This window comes from Idiotropiscis lumnitzeri, chromosome 17 (genome assembly GCF_059441095.1).
Source record: "Idiotropiscis lumnitzeri isolate Australia: NSW breed Sydney's pygmy pipehorse chromosome 17, RoL_Ilum_1.0, whole genome shotgun sequence".
Classification (NCBI taxonomy): domain Eukaryota; kingdom Metazoa; phylum Chordata; class Actinopteri; order Syngnathiformes; family Syngnathidae; genus Idiotropiscis; species Idiotropiscis lumnitzeri.
The window spans coordinates 12,912,442-12,928,158 of record NC_142407.1 but is presented as its reverse complement, the minus strand read 5'-3'; the positions used below and the strand labels follow the sequence as shown (position 1 = coordinate 12,928,158).

Below are 15,717 nucleotides of genomic sequence, written 5' to 3'. Positions count from 1 at the left end.
ACGGAACATAGACGAAAAATTGGCCATCAGTGAGATTGGAGATTTGCCAGATTCATTGCGATGAATCGTTTCGGCCGGCGATGACAATTGATCATTCGGTTTGACTGTTCGCTAGCAGATTGGTGCACTGGAAAAGAAAAATAGATGTGGCGAAGGCGAAGTTGAAGGCTTTCAAAAAAAAAAAAAAAAGCACAAGATTTGTTCATTTTGCACTTTATTTTCATTTTATCGCAAGCATATTGACGACATGCCCACCCGGATGGATGAAAGTGAAGAGCATGATTCAGGAGAGACCGTCACGTTCGAAGAGGAACATTACTTCTCACCAAGAGGTGGCTTTAAAAAAAAAAATCGATATATCAATTTGAATCCATCTTCCTTTTCATGGCCCGATAACGATTCATAAAGCCATATATCGACGTCTTTTTTTCCCGTAAATTGACACGATTACTGAGATCCTGTCACTACGTAAAAGTTAGCGTATCAACACAAAATGGCGGAAGCAGTGAAGTCAGCGCCAACAAGCATGAACGCAGATGGCTTTTATTTGGATGGATTTCATATTTCATATTCTATATTTCATATTTTTACGAACACGCTACCTACGAAAGTCAAATTGGTATTGCCTGGAATTGAAAATCAATCAAAAGTGAATCGAAAATCAAATGGAATCGATTTGGTCCCGCGTCGACTTCCAAGATTCCACCGCAATACCGCGTATGACTCCAGAGGCTTGCTCGGTGTAAGCGTGGCGGCGGTGGACTCCCAGTCACTTCCTCTAAATGCTCATTGGACGACAAGACAAGTATGCTTTTGAGTGCTCAGAGATGACCGAGCTCCAAGTGTAAATAAAACAAGCACCGCAGGAAGGCGTTAATCCCCAACTAATGAACTCAGCCTCACCATCCCTGGACATCTTCACCTTTGTGTGTCCATGTGTGTGTGTGTGGGATTCCGGAAGAGGGACAGGCCGCGGTCTCCTGTCTCTCAGCCCGACAGGCACAACTCAGTCACACAATTTCACGCTTTGTGGCCAGTGCACACCACTACTTTCCCATCCCCGAAACCCACGGACCCCACAGGGGGGGGTGCGCTGGGCTCTCACTCGCTCTCGCTCTCTCTGACACGCACACACACACACACATCAGCTGCTATTAATACTTATGGAATAATAATCAAATATTAATCCCTCAATGCCAAACGGGAATTGAAAAAAAAAAAAGAGTGGACTTACCATTTTATTATTGATTTCATGAAAATGAATTTCACAGACTTTCTCAACGATGTCTTCACTCTCAAAAGTTATGAAACCGAAACCTGTGCAGAGAGAAGCAGATGGCAGGGAAGGAGAAAAAAAAAGAGGGAGGGGGAGGGGGGGGGGGGACAGGAAGTTAGTAACAACTTCAGAGGAAATGCACAACAAGGTAGATTGTTCCAGCAAGCCAGCCCCACGGACCGCATCTTTGTGGCAAGTGGGCTCGGCCTTGAAAAGGCGCAAGACATTGTCCTCTTTTAAATCAGGAGGAGGATGAAATGCGCCGAAGCCCGAAGCTCTCCCACAAAGCCAAGACAGGGGGGGGCGGGGGGGGACTGCACAAAGCTCATTTAATGAGATTCAGGAAGCCAGAGTTCAGCATCTGAATTTCATTAAATGCATTTTGCGTGTGTTTTTCTTCCGTTATTGAACTCTGACTGCAATAGAAGACACTGTCCTTATGTTAATGCCGGCTCGGTTTTCATTCACGCCAGGATTTGCGGGCCGTATTTAGAGTACCAAAGCGCAACTTGTCTTTCAACCCAGGGGGAGAGTCGTGATGGTTTGCGCCTTCTGAACACAAGTGGAATGTGATGCTCTCTTCTCTGTTTTGATGGTTATACACAAAGCAATCTGGCGTCTTTACAGCGGGGGTTGAAAGGAAAAAACCATGTTCTATTACTTTTGCAAAGGAGCAAACGGCACAAAAAGGGAAATAGTGAGTGGATAAAGCGGCAAGAGCGACTGAAAGGAGATGAGTTTCTTTTCAAAGAGGCCAAGGCCAGACGATGAAATCAAACCAACTCTGCTGGAGTTTTCACCGCAAACACACCGCCGGTCTAGCTGGCGAGCTCCACGGGAAACGCCATCAAATTATTACGATGGGATGTCAAGATGAGGTGGGAAGAGGCAAAATCGACTGAGTGTGAAAATGAGAGCGGCAAACTTACTGGACAGGAGTATTCTTTGCATCTCCGCTCAATGTATTTACGTCGAAGCCCGAATGGCATTTCCATTTCTTTTATAGTCTCAAACTTAAATGTCACATTTCCTCTCACCCCCCCCCCCATGGCGATAAACAAAGCGTCTCCTCTGTTGCACTCGCATGCTACAATATATCCAGAGAAGGATTGTGAAGCGAACGTGTGAGCTGATTAAACACGGACAACATTTAATCTAATGAGATCTTAAGAGACTGAGCGTCATTTTCCACCGAGGCACCTGTAACGCTGAGCTGCAGCGGTGAGAGCACAGCGCACGTTTGAGGAAAGGAGGAGGGAGGGAGGGGGGGAGGGTGAGGAGGTGTTGCAGACGGAGGGAAGGAGGGAACGCTGATGACGACAGGCAGGAACAGGAGGAAGATTCTTTTCCTGCTCACCCCACCTTCACGCCAGCACACGGAGCACTTTTGACAACCAACAAATCAACCGCCAGGAGTAATTTGTCACAGAGGCTTGTGGGAGGAGGGAGGGGCGCGTGGGGGGGAGAGGGGAGGGGAGGTGTATCTGAGGGCAACGCCAAAGCGGGCGGGGGGGAAAAAAAAAAGGTGGAAATGAAAGGAGAGAGGGGGATGGAAGGAGACAGAAAAAGTGACAGGGGGAGAGGTTAGCGCACATGGCCCCTGTCGCTACACTCCTTCCTGCCGCTACCGGCAGCTCCTCCATCAACTGACAAGACATTTTCGGCGCCACCATTATATCCACTTGGGTCAGGCCACAGCCGCCACATCAACACAGATACCACCAGCCGGGTTCCTTCTACACATGACTGGATGAGTTGAAAAGAACAATGAGATGCTTTGCCGCGGTGTAAACTACACGCACGCACGCACACACGCACGTTTCCATCCTCGGCTCAACACTCATCTTTTTTTTTTTAGTCGCTCCCCTAAGCATTCACTAAACTTCTGGACCTGCGCGACCATCCCATTTTCCCTGCACTCTACAGACAATAACAGGCAGAAAATATCAGCAATTGTCTTCATGTGTTGTGTCGCTTTTCCCGCATCCGCGCGTGACATGAGGATGACCTCCACGAGACTATTAAAGAGTGTCAGCCCCGACAGACGCAAGGAGAGAGGTGTCATCACGCTCGCAATGAAGCACCTCGCTACAGCTTAAACAGTAGCCGGGAAATGGAAACACACGCTTGTCTGATAGGACGGGTAATAATAGGTGTTGTGGGGCGGCCGGCTCAAGCGACGACTGCACTCGCTCACACTTATTAGCTGGAGCTTGGCCCGGCCGCCTCGCTCGGCGGGATTGGCAGGTGAGGCGACGTTCGCGGCCTTTTACCAACTTTATCATCGGCGGGCCCCCCTGCTGCTACCAGGCGAAAATGTAGCGCAATTGCCGTGTGTTTAGTTCATCCAAAGTAGCTCAGGGATGAATAATCTTTGTGTTAAATCGGGCAAGCAATTGTCCGTAGACTAAAAAAAATATGATATGATATGTGTGTGTGTGTGTGTGAGGTGATGAAAACCAAAAATGAATATCGTTTACTGTCAAGTAACGTTGATTACTGAATTTGTGTTACTGAAAGCAATTCTTGAAAAAAATTAAATAAAATCAATAATGCATCCGTACGTATTTTATTTGTTGCAATATTTTTAATTTATTGCCCTATTCAGTATAATCTTAATCTTTGTATTGGTCATGCAAGTATCTTATTTTAGGTTTGTATTACATTATTTTTCTGATGGTGATTTGCATTATCAAACAAAAAAAAAGTGATAATAAATGAGCCAAAATGAATAACTTAAAAGCCAAATAATTCACAAACATTCTGTATTCCACTAAGCGTCAAAACACGCGTAAAAGGAATTGCTGTCAACCTGAACAATCTGGTAATTATTTGCTGCTGTGCATGTTTGTATATCTCAATTTCCAGCTTTGAGGTATTAAGAAACCTCAAAGAAAATAAGCTCCGGAAAAGCAGATTGCCGAGACAACAATTGAAAGCAAAAACACTGAGACCACCTTGAAAAATACAAGCCTTCAAAATTTTGTTTTTCTTTTTTTTTTTTTTTACACTCGGACATTATACAACACAACAACAAAGCATCAAGCAACGCTGAAGGCAAACTTTATTTTTTAACAATTGAGTTGGCTTTTGTATCCGGATTAAAATCCACAAAAAAAAGGAAGTGGAGGTGCTTGAGAGATCTTTTGGGTCCGTCTCGTCTCTTCTCACTTGATGGATACAAATTGAGTGCCTGCGTATTGACATCTTTGTGGATGCTCTTAAAAGTTGTGACAGAGTTGTGAAACGATCAGATACGATCACACGACTTGTCAGAACTTTAAATGAGGAGTTTTTTTTTTCCTCAACCGTGGCGGCAGACATTTGCAAATGCGTTCACATTGATTAATTGCAGCCATTTTGTGAACCGCTAACCCCGTAACTTGACACTTAAGTCTTGCAAAGTTTTAATCACAGATTGCGACCAATATGTCTGCAAAGCGATCGTCCTCTCCTTCACCCGCCGGAATATTCAACAATAATTCGGCGTCGTCAAAACCTCACCTGTCCAATCAGCAGGCAGACTAGAGAAATGGTCTGCCCTCAACTGTTGCTACGCATGCCCTGGCGTCTAAAAGTGCCATCGAGAAGCAACACATCCACGGCACAGTTTGATGCCTTTGATCGGGATTTCCGTGCGCAATTATTACAGCCCCAAGAATTAATCCCGTTTAATAAGGTTAATGCCATGAAGCCTCCAAGACCAAAGGACACACATGAGAAAAAAATATATTCGGATGTGTGCAATGCTGCTAATACAAATCAGAATCCATTTTTTTTTTTAACTCAAGATGCATGCATGGGGATAAAGTCCAATTTCGATAGTCACAAGATAATGATGAAAATAACAAAACGAATGTTTGAACTGGAACGACATTTGGTATCTATTGATCAGGTTATCATCAACGTTTTGACTACTCCCCGTGGTTAAATATCAAACGGAAGAATGATGCATAACGATCAAATGGTCAACAAGAAAATACGCAGCAAGAAATGATCACACAATTAAAACGACGTGACGGCGTAGGAGTGCAAAATTGCCTCCTGTAGATTTGAGCCATATCCAAATTGGGGCCGCAACGTCAACAATGTCAACGCTCAATCTGACGAGACATTAAGGTGATGATTAACTGGATGTGTAGGTGGCCTTAAATGCATCAGGTGGCCCAAAGCATTTTTTTTTTATCAGAGAAGAAAGAAATTTTGATAAATACAATTTTCTCATCCAAGTTTCCTGAAAAACGTATTAATGATTTGTACTAAAATGAGTTAACGGAGTCCACTTAAAACCGATCCTCAGTTCACAAATTTATTTATTCAGTGACTCTGTTTGCAAAATGAAATAAATGAGGAAATGTTTCTCATTGAAATGAATGGAAATTCAATTCATAAATTGGGGGCTCGGCACAAAGTAATATTTGTATTTTTTTTTTTTTTTTTTTACAGGCCTGTGGTTCAAAATAAATACTATTTTTAATGAAGGAATAAGGAAGCGTAGGAACCAGGTGTGTGTGTGGGGGGGTTGGGATGGGAGGGGGTCGTAATGGCTGAATAGAGGCGATAAAAAAAAAAATCACCTGTATTTTGTGGATTTTACCAATTGCGTAGCCTAACGCCAGCGATAAATAACGTCTGCTTTTGGAACCACGTTGACTTGTGAGATGTGGCGGCCATTTTGGGCTTGCGGTATTCATTGTGAAAGGTCAAACACAAAGCCTTGTTAACGCGACCACCGAGCTTTCATATCGTGGAACCTGTTGGTGCTGTTGACACTCACTGACGGGGGGAAAATTCTTTTTTTTTTTTTTAGCTCGCTAGCTAACCGTCGTTAGCTACCGTCTCCTCGCACCACAAGTCGGACTGCTTCGCTTTTTCGTTTGAAAATTTCATTTGAAAACTGAATTATTTGTCAACGGAGGTGCCGCCGTATGACTCAACATGGCTAAAATAGCAAAATAGCGATGAGGAAACGTCACGTGAGTGACATCATTTGGTCATCCACCGGCAAAAGTGGCGAGACCAAAACGTACGCTTCTCTCAAAGTCCAATTCGTGCGCTTTCGTCGCATTTCTCGCACGGCAACTTGGCTCAGCACGCACGCTGAGGAAACTAGTTTGTCTGCGCCTCTAAGTAGGTCAGCTTTCAGAGTTGGCCATCAATTTCGACTGTCCTACTTTAAAAGGTGCCCCGCCTCGATTTCGACACACACAAACATTTGTATTACATTTCAAAACGCCAAGCCTGACTCGCAGCGTCGGCTTTATTTCTATTGTCATTACAGCTATTCATATTAGCATTGGCTTTGCCTCATTTATTTTACCGGTGAGAGCGACTACGCACGACATTGCTCAACACACATTGAGGCTGCTAATGCATTCCGAGCCGCGCTGGTCAGCATTAATGTGCATCTAAATAGCAACACGGTGTGTGCATCGGGGAAATGAGCGTCTCTCCACTGACCTCTATATACTTGAAAAAAGATTTCCCCTACCTAAGAAAGAGCCTCATTAGTGCCAAACGATATACGTCTAAGAGTTTATTTCTGTCTGCCGTATGATCAGAGGACCAAGTGAACGCGAGCAATTACCCATGGAGAAGGTGACCATGTCCCCCTTTTGCTCCCTTTGGCACCCAGACAGTAAACTAAAAGCAACTGGGCTTAAAGGGCGAAGGGGAGCACTTGGCCAAGTGGGCAAATTTGCTTTTAATAAACAAGAATGTTAGAAGTTGCTCTTTCTGAGTCACACTCAAGGAAGAAAGGGAAAGCAGATGAAGCAAGTTGCCACCAGGGAACTTTGGAGGTGACGTGAAAGCGAGGACCATCGGCGGAAAACGGGGCACATCCACATTTGGGATGGGGAAGGTGACTCAGACCTTTGGAGGACTTCACTTTATGTTGCGCTTCTTCAATATAGATTTTTGTTCTCACAAACGAGTACAACAAGCATTTATACCGCATTTAGCCGTTCCTCGTTAGGTTCGTGAAGCCACCGCCATGTGATAACTCCCAGCCAAAAAATGCAAAGAAAGGAAATTATTCAATCAATTCACGAAAAGAAAGAAAGAAGGAGAGAAAGAGAGATGAAAGGTAAGAAATATGGAAAGAAAAAAGGAAAGAAGACAGAAATAAGATGGAAAGAAGGACGGAAAGAATGAGAGAAGGAAAAAGGAGGAAATAAGGAAAGGAAATAAATAAATAAATAAATACATACATAAATAGATAGATGAATAAATAAATAAATAAAGTAAGAAAGAAGGAAAGAAAGAAAAATCTCAGAATTAGTGGTGGTTTTCGCCCTTTATCTCTCCCTGATTCAATTGCAGATTCCTATCTTTTTTATTTATTTTTTATTTTTTTTGGGGTGCAAGTGAATAGGCCCGACCTTTCGTATTCTGCGGCCCGGTCGTGAGGGAGCCCTGCTTTAGAACAACGAGCATCATGAGATTAGATATGAAGCGTTGGACGACGAGGGGATGCTTCATTTAAGAATGTCCGCCTGCTTTGTGCCAAGCAATAATCCCGGCCTCACTTTTCGATCACATGCACCAACAACCGACGGAAGGGGAAGCGTGCCAGCGTCAGGTCACGACTTGAGGGTATTTTCCAAAAGCCTTTGAGAGCCTCAGATGAATTTCTTTTGAGACGTGAAGCAATGAGGGACTCGGATGAAATGAAAGACATATGCCGCACCTTTTGTATTTTCGACCCATTTGATATACAGTAGATACTGTCGCTGTTTCATTTCACTTAATTAGCATTTCTTGCCTCGCATGAATGTGGAAAATCAGACTGGGGGAATAATAGGTGGTGAATAAGTGAGCGCGGTGATGGGAAAAGGCGATTACTGCAAAAGTTTGGAGGAGAAGATTTTCGAGACTGAATGGAGAATTTTGGCGGCCATTTGCATTTCGCAGAAATGGCTTTGACTGAGCTTCCCGATGCAAATAGCGCTTAAGTGTATAAATGTTGATTGACATTGATTTTTGAATTATCGCTGCCATTTTTTTCTTTAATCAAACGAAGTATGTCTTGCGTTTAAATATTCAATGTGTGTAATTCTTTTTGTTCTTTTGTTGTGTGTTATCTTAACACACAGAGTGAGCAAAAGCAACATGGTGCGTTCAGGGTGCTTTAACAACGTCGGTAACTTACAAACCTAACACACCGAGTCACCGATTTATAGTTTTTCTTCAATTATAATTTCTTTAAGAGCATAAGAAGCCCAAAAAATCATGAGTCAATTTTGAATAATTACCCAGCCCAAACTATTAGTTTGGTGAGCAAATGTAATATACACAAAAGTCCTTACAAGCACACACACACACGTGTTAAGTCCCATTCAGGCTGCACTTAGGGAACTGAAAGGACTTTGCGTCTCTGTTTAGTTCCTCTCTGAAGTTTCCTTTTTCAAGGCAGCTCCTTTGCAGAGGGGGAGCTCATTTCAATCTCAAAGCTGACATCTGTGGTAGCAATGTGAGCTCGAAAATGAGTCGATTTAATCCAGCGCAACAGGGTTGTAGCGCGAGAAACTCTCGAGCAAGAGGTGCGCGGAGCAAAAGCAGAGGGATCACGTGGAAAAGAAGAAGAAAAAAAAAATGAACGAAACCAGAGCGTGGAAGGTGCTTACGGTTGACAAACAGTATTTATCCATGCAAGGACAGCGAGAGAGCTTCAAAAAGGTGAGGATGCATGGCCTTCTCCTCTGGCTAAACTTCCTGTATTTGGCCTTTGGCGAAGGGGCGGATCATTCCCGCAGCATGCTGCCAGCCGCTGGACCCCCACTATCGAGAGGATGCTCTTTGAACAATCCAGCCAGGGTCGTTCTCCCCGCGCTTCATCATCTTAAAGGTCAGACAATACAAATAGCTTGGAAGACGCTTCCGTTCCAGCATTGCCGTGAACCCGTGGCCGACCATGAAGAGCATTCGCAGCGGGCATCCTCGCAGCCTCTCGCCGTCATTTGTATTTTTAATGGTTTGATACAGGCCAGCATGGGCTTGGATGCGGAGGACTTCTTACTTTTGGACACTGGGTGGCGCTGCTCTAACAAGGCAATCATTTGAGACAAGTAGGCGTGGTGTCACTCAGGGGAACAATGTTCCGGGCGCACTGGGAAAATAAATAAATAAATAATACTCGCGTCAAGAGAAAGTGTGACTGTTTAATATGCAGGGACGTTATTGCAGATTACGTGACGAGGGGCCAACAGAAGGCAAAGAGATCTGGTGATATCTCCGCGTTTTTTTGTTTTTTTTCCCGATTTACGCTGTCATGCATATTCGAATTCTGCCACTTGAGAGCAAAAAAAAAAAATGAAATTGTGTCAATTGAACCATGCATTGTAATTCTAGTTGGAATTATGGAGTCAAATGTACATGTAATTAGATAGTAATAAAAAAAAAAAAGAAAACTGTAAATGAAGTTCTGCTATTGAATAAAATTGCCCTTTACCCACTTACTTCATAATTGACGTAGCATCGCAATATCATACGCCGAAAAATATAAGTAAGCTTGTTTTCATCAGCAATGGGAACGTAAACGGCATATTAGCAACATAATAATAATAACAAATAAATAAATAAATAAATCTAGTCTCAAATACAGTCTTGTCTAATTAATATAAAAATAATTAGAATTAATTAATGAATTAATTATCAGAGGATGACGTACAATGCAGAGCAATTACGGTTTCCTCACTTTTTACAGCATGTAGCAGACGGCGGATTTTTGGATTGCATTAGTGCACACATTTACAAGGAAGTGATTATCGTAGCTTTGACAAAGAAGAACTCGCCGTAACAGATAGTTGATATCTGACAGTGGAGCAAATATCAGCATACTTATAGGCATCAATTCTTTATCCTCTGCAAAGAATGAGCAATAATACTGCGATGGACGGCATTTCGACGGGCAAGGATGATTAGAACCGTCATGCAGCTTATATCTTGTCGATGTCACGCGTAAATAGGCGTAATTTGCTGCTGCAAAACATCGGCGTAAAGGAGGAAAAAGCCAAGCTGCGAGTAATGACGAGACTTGCACCTGCACCTTTTCACAAACGTACGTCTGCTTAAAAAGACGAAAAGCTTTTCAGTTGTGCCGAATGATTGTGCACACCTGATCTCTGCCACTCCAGCCAGAGATCAGGTGCGCCTTGATCCGTTTACATACTTAAAGCGACAAGATGCATTCAAAACTCAGGATGCTCTTTCCAGATGTGACCAAAAAAAATAAAAAAAACGTATTTTTGGAACATATAATGCTCGACGCAAAAATCATACCGACACCGTCTCTGTTCTTGCCATGAAATTGTGGAGACAAAATACAAGTTGTGATGTTTAATTTAGCCATTCAGCCACAAATGTTTACTGAGGGAAAGCACCCACGGGGGGATATTTAGATTTTATTACCACTTTCTATCAACAGTCTGATTCATTAGGTAACATTTGCAGCAAAAAAAAAAAAGACATTTTTCCCTTTCGGCTGTCTGTAACAATTTGCCTGGTCAATAGAATAAACACATTTTAACAGTCAAACAGTTATTTCAGCGTACGGCCGGCAGTTGCCTCGAGGAGATTCAACAAGAGCGGCACGCAAGCAAATACGCAGCTATAAAAACGATAAAGGGAGTGCATTACCGATAAACATATTGCCACTTCATCAAAACTCGGTGGAAATACAGCACTTTGGGTCATAAAAAAGTCTCATTTCGTCTGCTGCCAAGGGTGAAAGTGTGTTGGCAGAGCGTCTTGATGAGCTTTGACAAGTCGGGCCATCGAGAAGAGATGTGTGGTGATTATTTGGATTGGGCTTCTCTCTGTCTGGCTTCCCCCCGATGCCAAAAATCTTCTCTTCCTGTCTTGAGTGAGTGTCTAAAATCGGACACGTGTGCCGGCTGCCGCACAGGACTCACATATGACCCGATCCATTATCGATGCAATGCTTCTATGGAAGCAGAACTCGGGTAATCTTGGCGGGACCGTTGGAATCTGCGGGAGTGGTCGCGCGCGTTGAAATGGCCGTCCGGTTGAGCGAGGCATGTTAAGATATGCAAGAGGATGTAATGTGCCCCAAGATGCTCGCCCACATGCCACAGATCCCGCACCATGTCGAAACAGATGCTCCATCAACGATGCTTGCTCCATTGCCACATGCACTATCTCCCTGGTGGCCAGATCATGAGGAGGAGGCGAGTGAAGGAAAAAGAGAGAGGGAATGACTGAATGAGTCAATGTTTGGAGGCAAGACAAGAGGGAAGGATGGCGGGCAAGAGACCAGATCTTCCAATGAGTACAGCGGATGAGTTGGCTACGCCGGAGGAAGCCAAAGGAGACAAAAACCTGAGGATGAAGTGCTCTCCTTGTTCCATCTGCTCCTCAGAGCAGCAGAGAGAGAAATTGCGGCGGAATCGCAACTGAGTCATATATGGAGATTCTGTCTGTGATGAGAAAATAGAGCAACACGTGGCCACTGAGATGTTGAAAAAGGGAGATGCGATTTGTCTGGAATTGTTTCACGGTTGAACTTGGACTCACTCTTGCCCATCGCGTTGTCGACCCGAGTTGTGTTTTTTACTGAAGCTGGAGGCAAACTTTTTTTTTTTTGTGGTCAAATTGGCTCCACGCTGCCATCTGCTGGAAGAAAGTGGCATCTTCACCTTTCGGGAAAGTCAATCCTGACCATTGATGACAATTAATTGACTCTTAGCATATGAAATCACGATATTTGAGTGTATCGATTTTTTATTTTTTTTTGCTTTGCACTCCCCTAATATAAAAAAATCGTGCATGACAATGATATATTGCCTATCTGCCCACGCCAACTTCCAAAAACTACAAACATGCCAACAACGAGCATTCAAAGGAGTGCTCTGGCAGGACACGCATTCGGTTGAACGGACACAGTTTCCTTACATCGCCCACTAATGGCTTGGCATGCGTATTGCAGCTTTTTAATTCTTTAGGAATTGCGAATGTTCACGTGCGCAATCTTCAATTCCGAAAACTTTTGAAAAAAAAAAACCCCCTCTGTTCTGCTTAACCTTCAATAGTTCACCCACATATCAGTAAACTTGCAAAGCTGCACAATTCTGGATAACAACTTTTCAATACATTGATCATTCTTGGCCCAAGTTTCCTTTGAATTGTATTTTGTGATCTAGAATGAGGAGGCTTTGCGAGAGTGCAAAGAAGTTTTCTTCAATCAACCCAATTAAGATTTCACTCGCCGAATTAACTTCTCGTGTACATGAAAGAAAACAAAGCGGAAATAACTCGACTCGAATTCTAGGTGATTACCCAGCATTTCGGCAACAGTGTTGGTCGGCAGAAAAAAAAAAAAAGAAGAAATGGATTGTTTGGATGTTCTTTTTTTTCATGAAAGCTTTTGCAGCTGTCTCACTAGCAACGGCTTGGTAATGAATGTTTTTTGCAGGTTTGAAATATTGCAACATCATTTTGAACACACCCATCAGGAATCTCCCATTTACGCCACAGTGGCACCAAACCAAGCCGCTGCATCGAATGAACACTTTGGCACAAAAAAAAAAAATCAGAAAACAGAAAACAGAAAAGCAATCCAATGCTGCTTGTGAGACACGCGTGTTGTCATCATCCATCATAATCTAGCCGGCCTTCACCCTGCTGTCAAAACTCTTCTCCACAATTCACTTAGACAGTGTCAGCTGAACTCTAATATTTTACCAGCCGCTGTAACGAGCGCTGGTCTCAAGACCTAAAGACACATGGGTCCCTTCTCTTTGTCAGTAAACCAAAATCTCAACCTTATTCGGCGTTTCGGTATTTATCGCCGTTAGTTTGTTCGCGTCGCATTATCTGCATGAGCTTCGAGGACAAAGCAGGGCACGCAAGCACACCGCCAAGAGACACAGACAGAAAATAGACGGCGGAGCGACACACACACTATTTTAATTATCCCCTTGTCTAACCTGCCCTCCAATTACAAATAAGAATGTATAATAATCCCGCTATTGATGCATGAAAGACAGGACAACAACACGGCAGCAGAATAAGAAGTGGTTTTCAAAAAAAAAAAAAAAGCGTCGGAGTGAAGGCTAAATTGAGCTGATTAGAATAAATGGTTATCTCGGTTCACATTCCCGACTAAACTAATCGTTTCTTCATACTTATAGGTTCATAACGCCGCGTATTTGTTTAAACTTATGATCGAGCGGAGAGGCTTTATCGCCACCAGAGACTTCAAGACGGAACCCATGATTATGTTTATGATAGCGCAGTTAAACGATAAAGAGACTGCAGAGATTGGCATAATGAATATGCGGCGGCTAATTTATGATCACTAATTTGGAGCATCTTTTCTGGGCAAATAAAAGCTCGGCTCAGTATTGAGCGAACAGACGTTGCGCTTACGCGTTGCTGCTCTCAAGTTGGGAAAATTGTACATCATGACAGCCGCACATGGGGAAAAAAAAAAAAAATGGCGCAGACGCGCTCCTTTTTTAGTCGACTATTATATTGACCTGTGTGCCAGGCCACTTTTGTATTTGGCACAATATCACATCACACAACTTCTCAGGGGAGTTTCATCGAAAAACTTTGCAAAGGAACACACGGACAGAATGATATCGAAAAAAGGCCGAATCCAATCTGGACAAAAATCTCATTTGGCCAATTGGGGTAAAGATTTCATATCTAGATTCTTTGACGTGGTAAATATAACATCGGAATGATATCCGGATAAATTCGTTCCCACGGGGTAAAGATTAAAGCGTTTTTTTTATTTTTTTCCATTCACTTTTCAGCTTTGGAACATTTTTTTTTTTTTTTTTTTTTGTTCAGGTGTCTTGAATGATTCTCTCCTCATATGTCATGTTGCTTGTCTGCACCAATCCCATTCCCTGTACATTCAAGCCCCCCAGCCGTGACAACAGCTTACAAAATGCTACAGTGCAGCGTGAAGGCATCCTCTTACAGCACCGGAGAGTGATGGAGAGCGAGCACCATGTTACGTCCAATGGTCAGATAAGCTCCGGAGGCACCGAGGACAAATCGACTCGTTCAGATCCGTTGGAAGCAGACGGCAAAGCTGGGAGGTTTGTTTAGAAACAAACACGTCGTCTTGCAACATGTGTTTGACAATTCGACAATTATCAAAGTGTTTTATATTCTCTCTCTCTCTCTCTCTCAGTCTCTCTCTCAGTCTCTCTCTCTCTTTCTCTCTCCACATTGACCCTATATATTGTCCATAAATAGAACATAAAGATATGTTCGACTTCTAAACTGACAACTCGAGTAACGCCTCCAAAGTTTCGCCTGGTCATTGTCAACACATTGCAATGCAAAAAAAAAAAACTAAAAAAAAAAAAAACATCGCATTGGTCCCAATAATGGTGATTGGGGTCTGCTTTCCAATCTTTGTCTTGTTCTCATTTTTCATCGATGTGAAAGTTGACATGCACGTGCGGCGAGTGGTGCATGTCTAGGGCAGGGGATGTCAGAGGAGGACTTAGCAGTTCTTCTCCATCCCTGCTGTCTGGAAAGACAAGTTAATAAGATGGAGCAGTCCCCGGAGGCAACAGCCGGCGAGAATTATCACTTTGAAGGCAGCCAGAAAAACCCAAAAGAACCCAAAGAGGACCTATTAATTATCCGCTCTCACTGCTGCGAAAAAAAAAAGGAAAAAAAAAGTTAATTTGACAATTTGGAAGAGAGGGATCGTTGAAAAATAAGGGATTGTCCCCTCATGCGACAAAATTGTTATGATATGTTTCACTCTCCATACACGTATGATGACGAAATCATCTCAAGTGGAAGCACGGCACATATGAGCATCTCTTGGAGAGACATGTGGCGCGATGAATAAATCATGCGGCATAAGACCAGGGAGAGAGAAGCCCCTTTCCTCCTTGAGGGCGCGTGTTCACTTAGCATTCATCCCGTTCATCTAAACGGGCCGGCTAAAACAAATACGAGCACAACTGTCAACTCACTCAGGAAACATTGATCGTTACACAATTTGTCCCGTTTTATGACAGCGATTGCAATTAAAACTAATTGAGGAGAGGGGTGGGCAGGTGCAGCCAGGAACAGAATTTGGCATCAATTAGGACGAGGATAATATTGTGGTAGAAATTGCCGAACATAATATTTGCATTTTGATGGAACACAAGTGCCTGCGTACATGACAACTATTCTCAAATGAAGACTTTTCCAGCGGAGAAGAATCTCGACACAAAACAGGCGAAGAGTTGGCGAGGGGAACGCTACCAAATAAAGCGCAGTTGAACGATAGGAACGCGACGTAACTCGAATTTACGCTGAAAGAAAAATGGCAAAATCCTCACGAGTCCCGAAGGCCCGGTTCTTGTCGGCCTGTGGTATTGCGCAAGGTATGCTCTCCGACGATAAGTGCGGACATGCATACTTTGCATAAAAACAAAAACGCATTATTGAGCATTGTT

The 15,717-nt window shown here is 43.3% G+C and overlaps 1 protein-coding gene across 5 annotated transcripts in view; it reads right to left on the bottom strand.

The window, feature by feature from the left end:
• The window catches only part of LOC148320316 (RNA-binding protein Musashi homolog 2), a 185,264-nt gene that overhangs the window by 56,528 nt on the left and 113,019 nt on the right, over nucleotides 1-15,717 (bottom strand). For all 5 annotated transcript variants that reach the window (XM_088278936.1, XM_088278937.1, XM_088278933.1 and 2 more), the window contains exon 8: nucleotides 1,235-1,317. In XM_088278936.1, coding sequence (XP_088135062.1) covers nucleotides 1,235-1,317 — 83 coding nt within the window. The remainder of the gene's footprint in view (nucleotides 1-1,234; nucleotides 1,318-15,717) is intronic.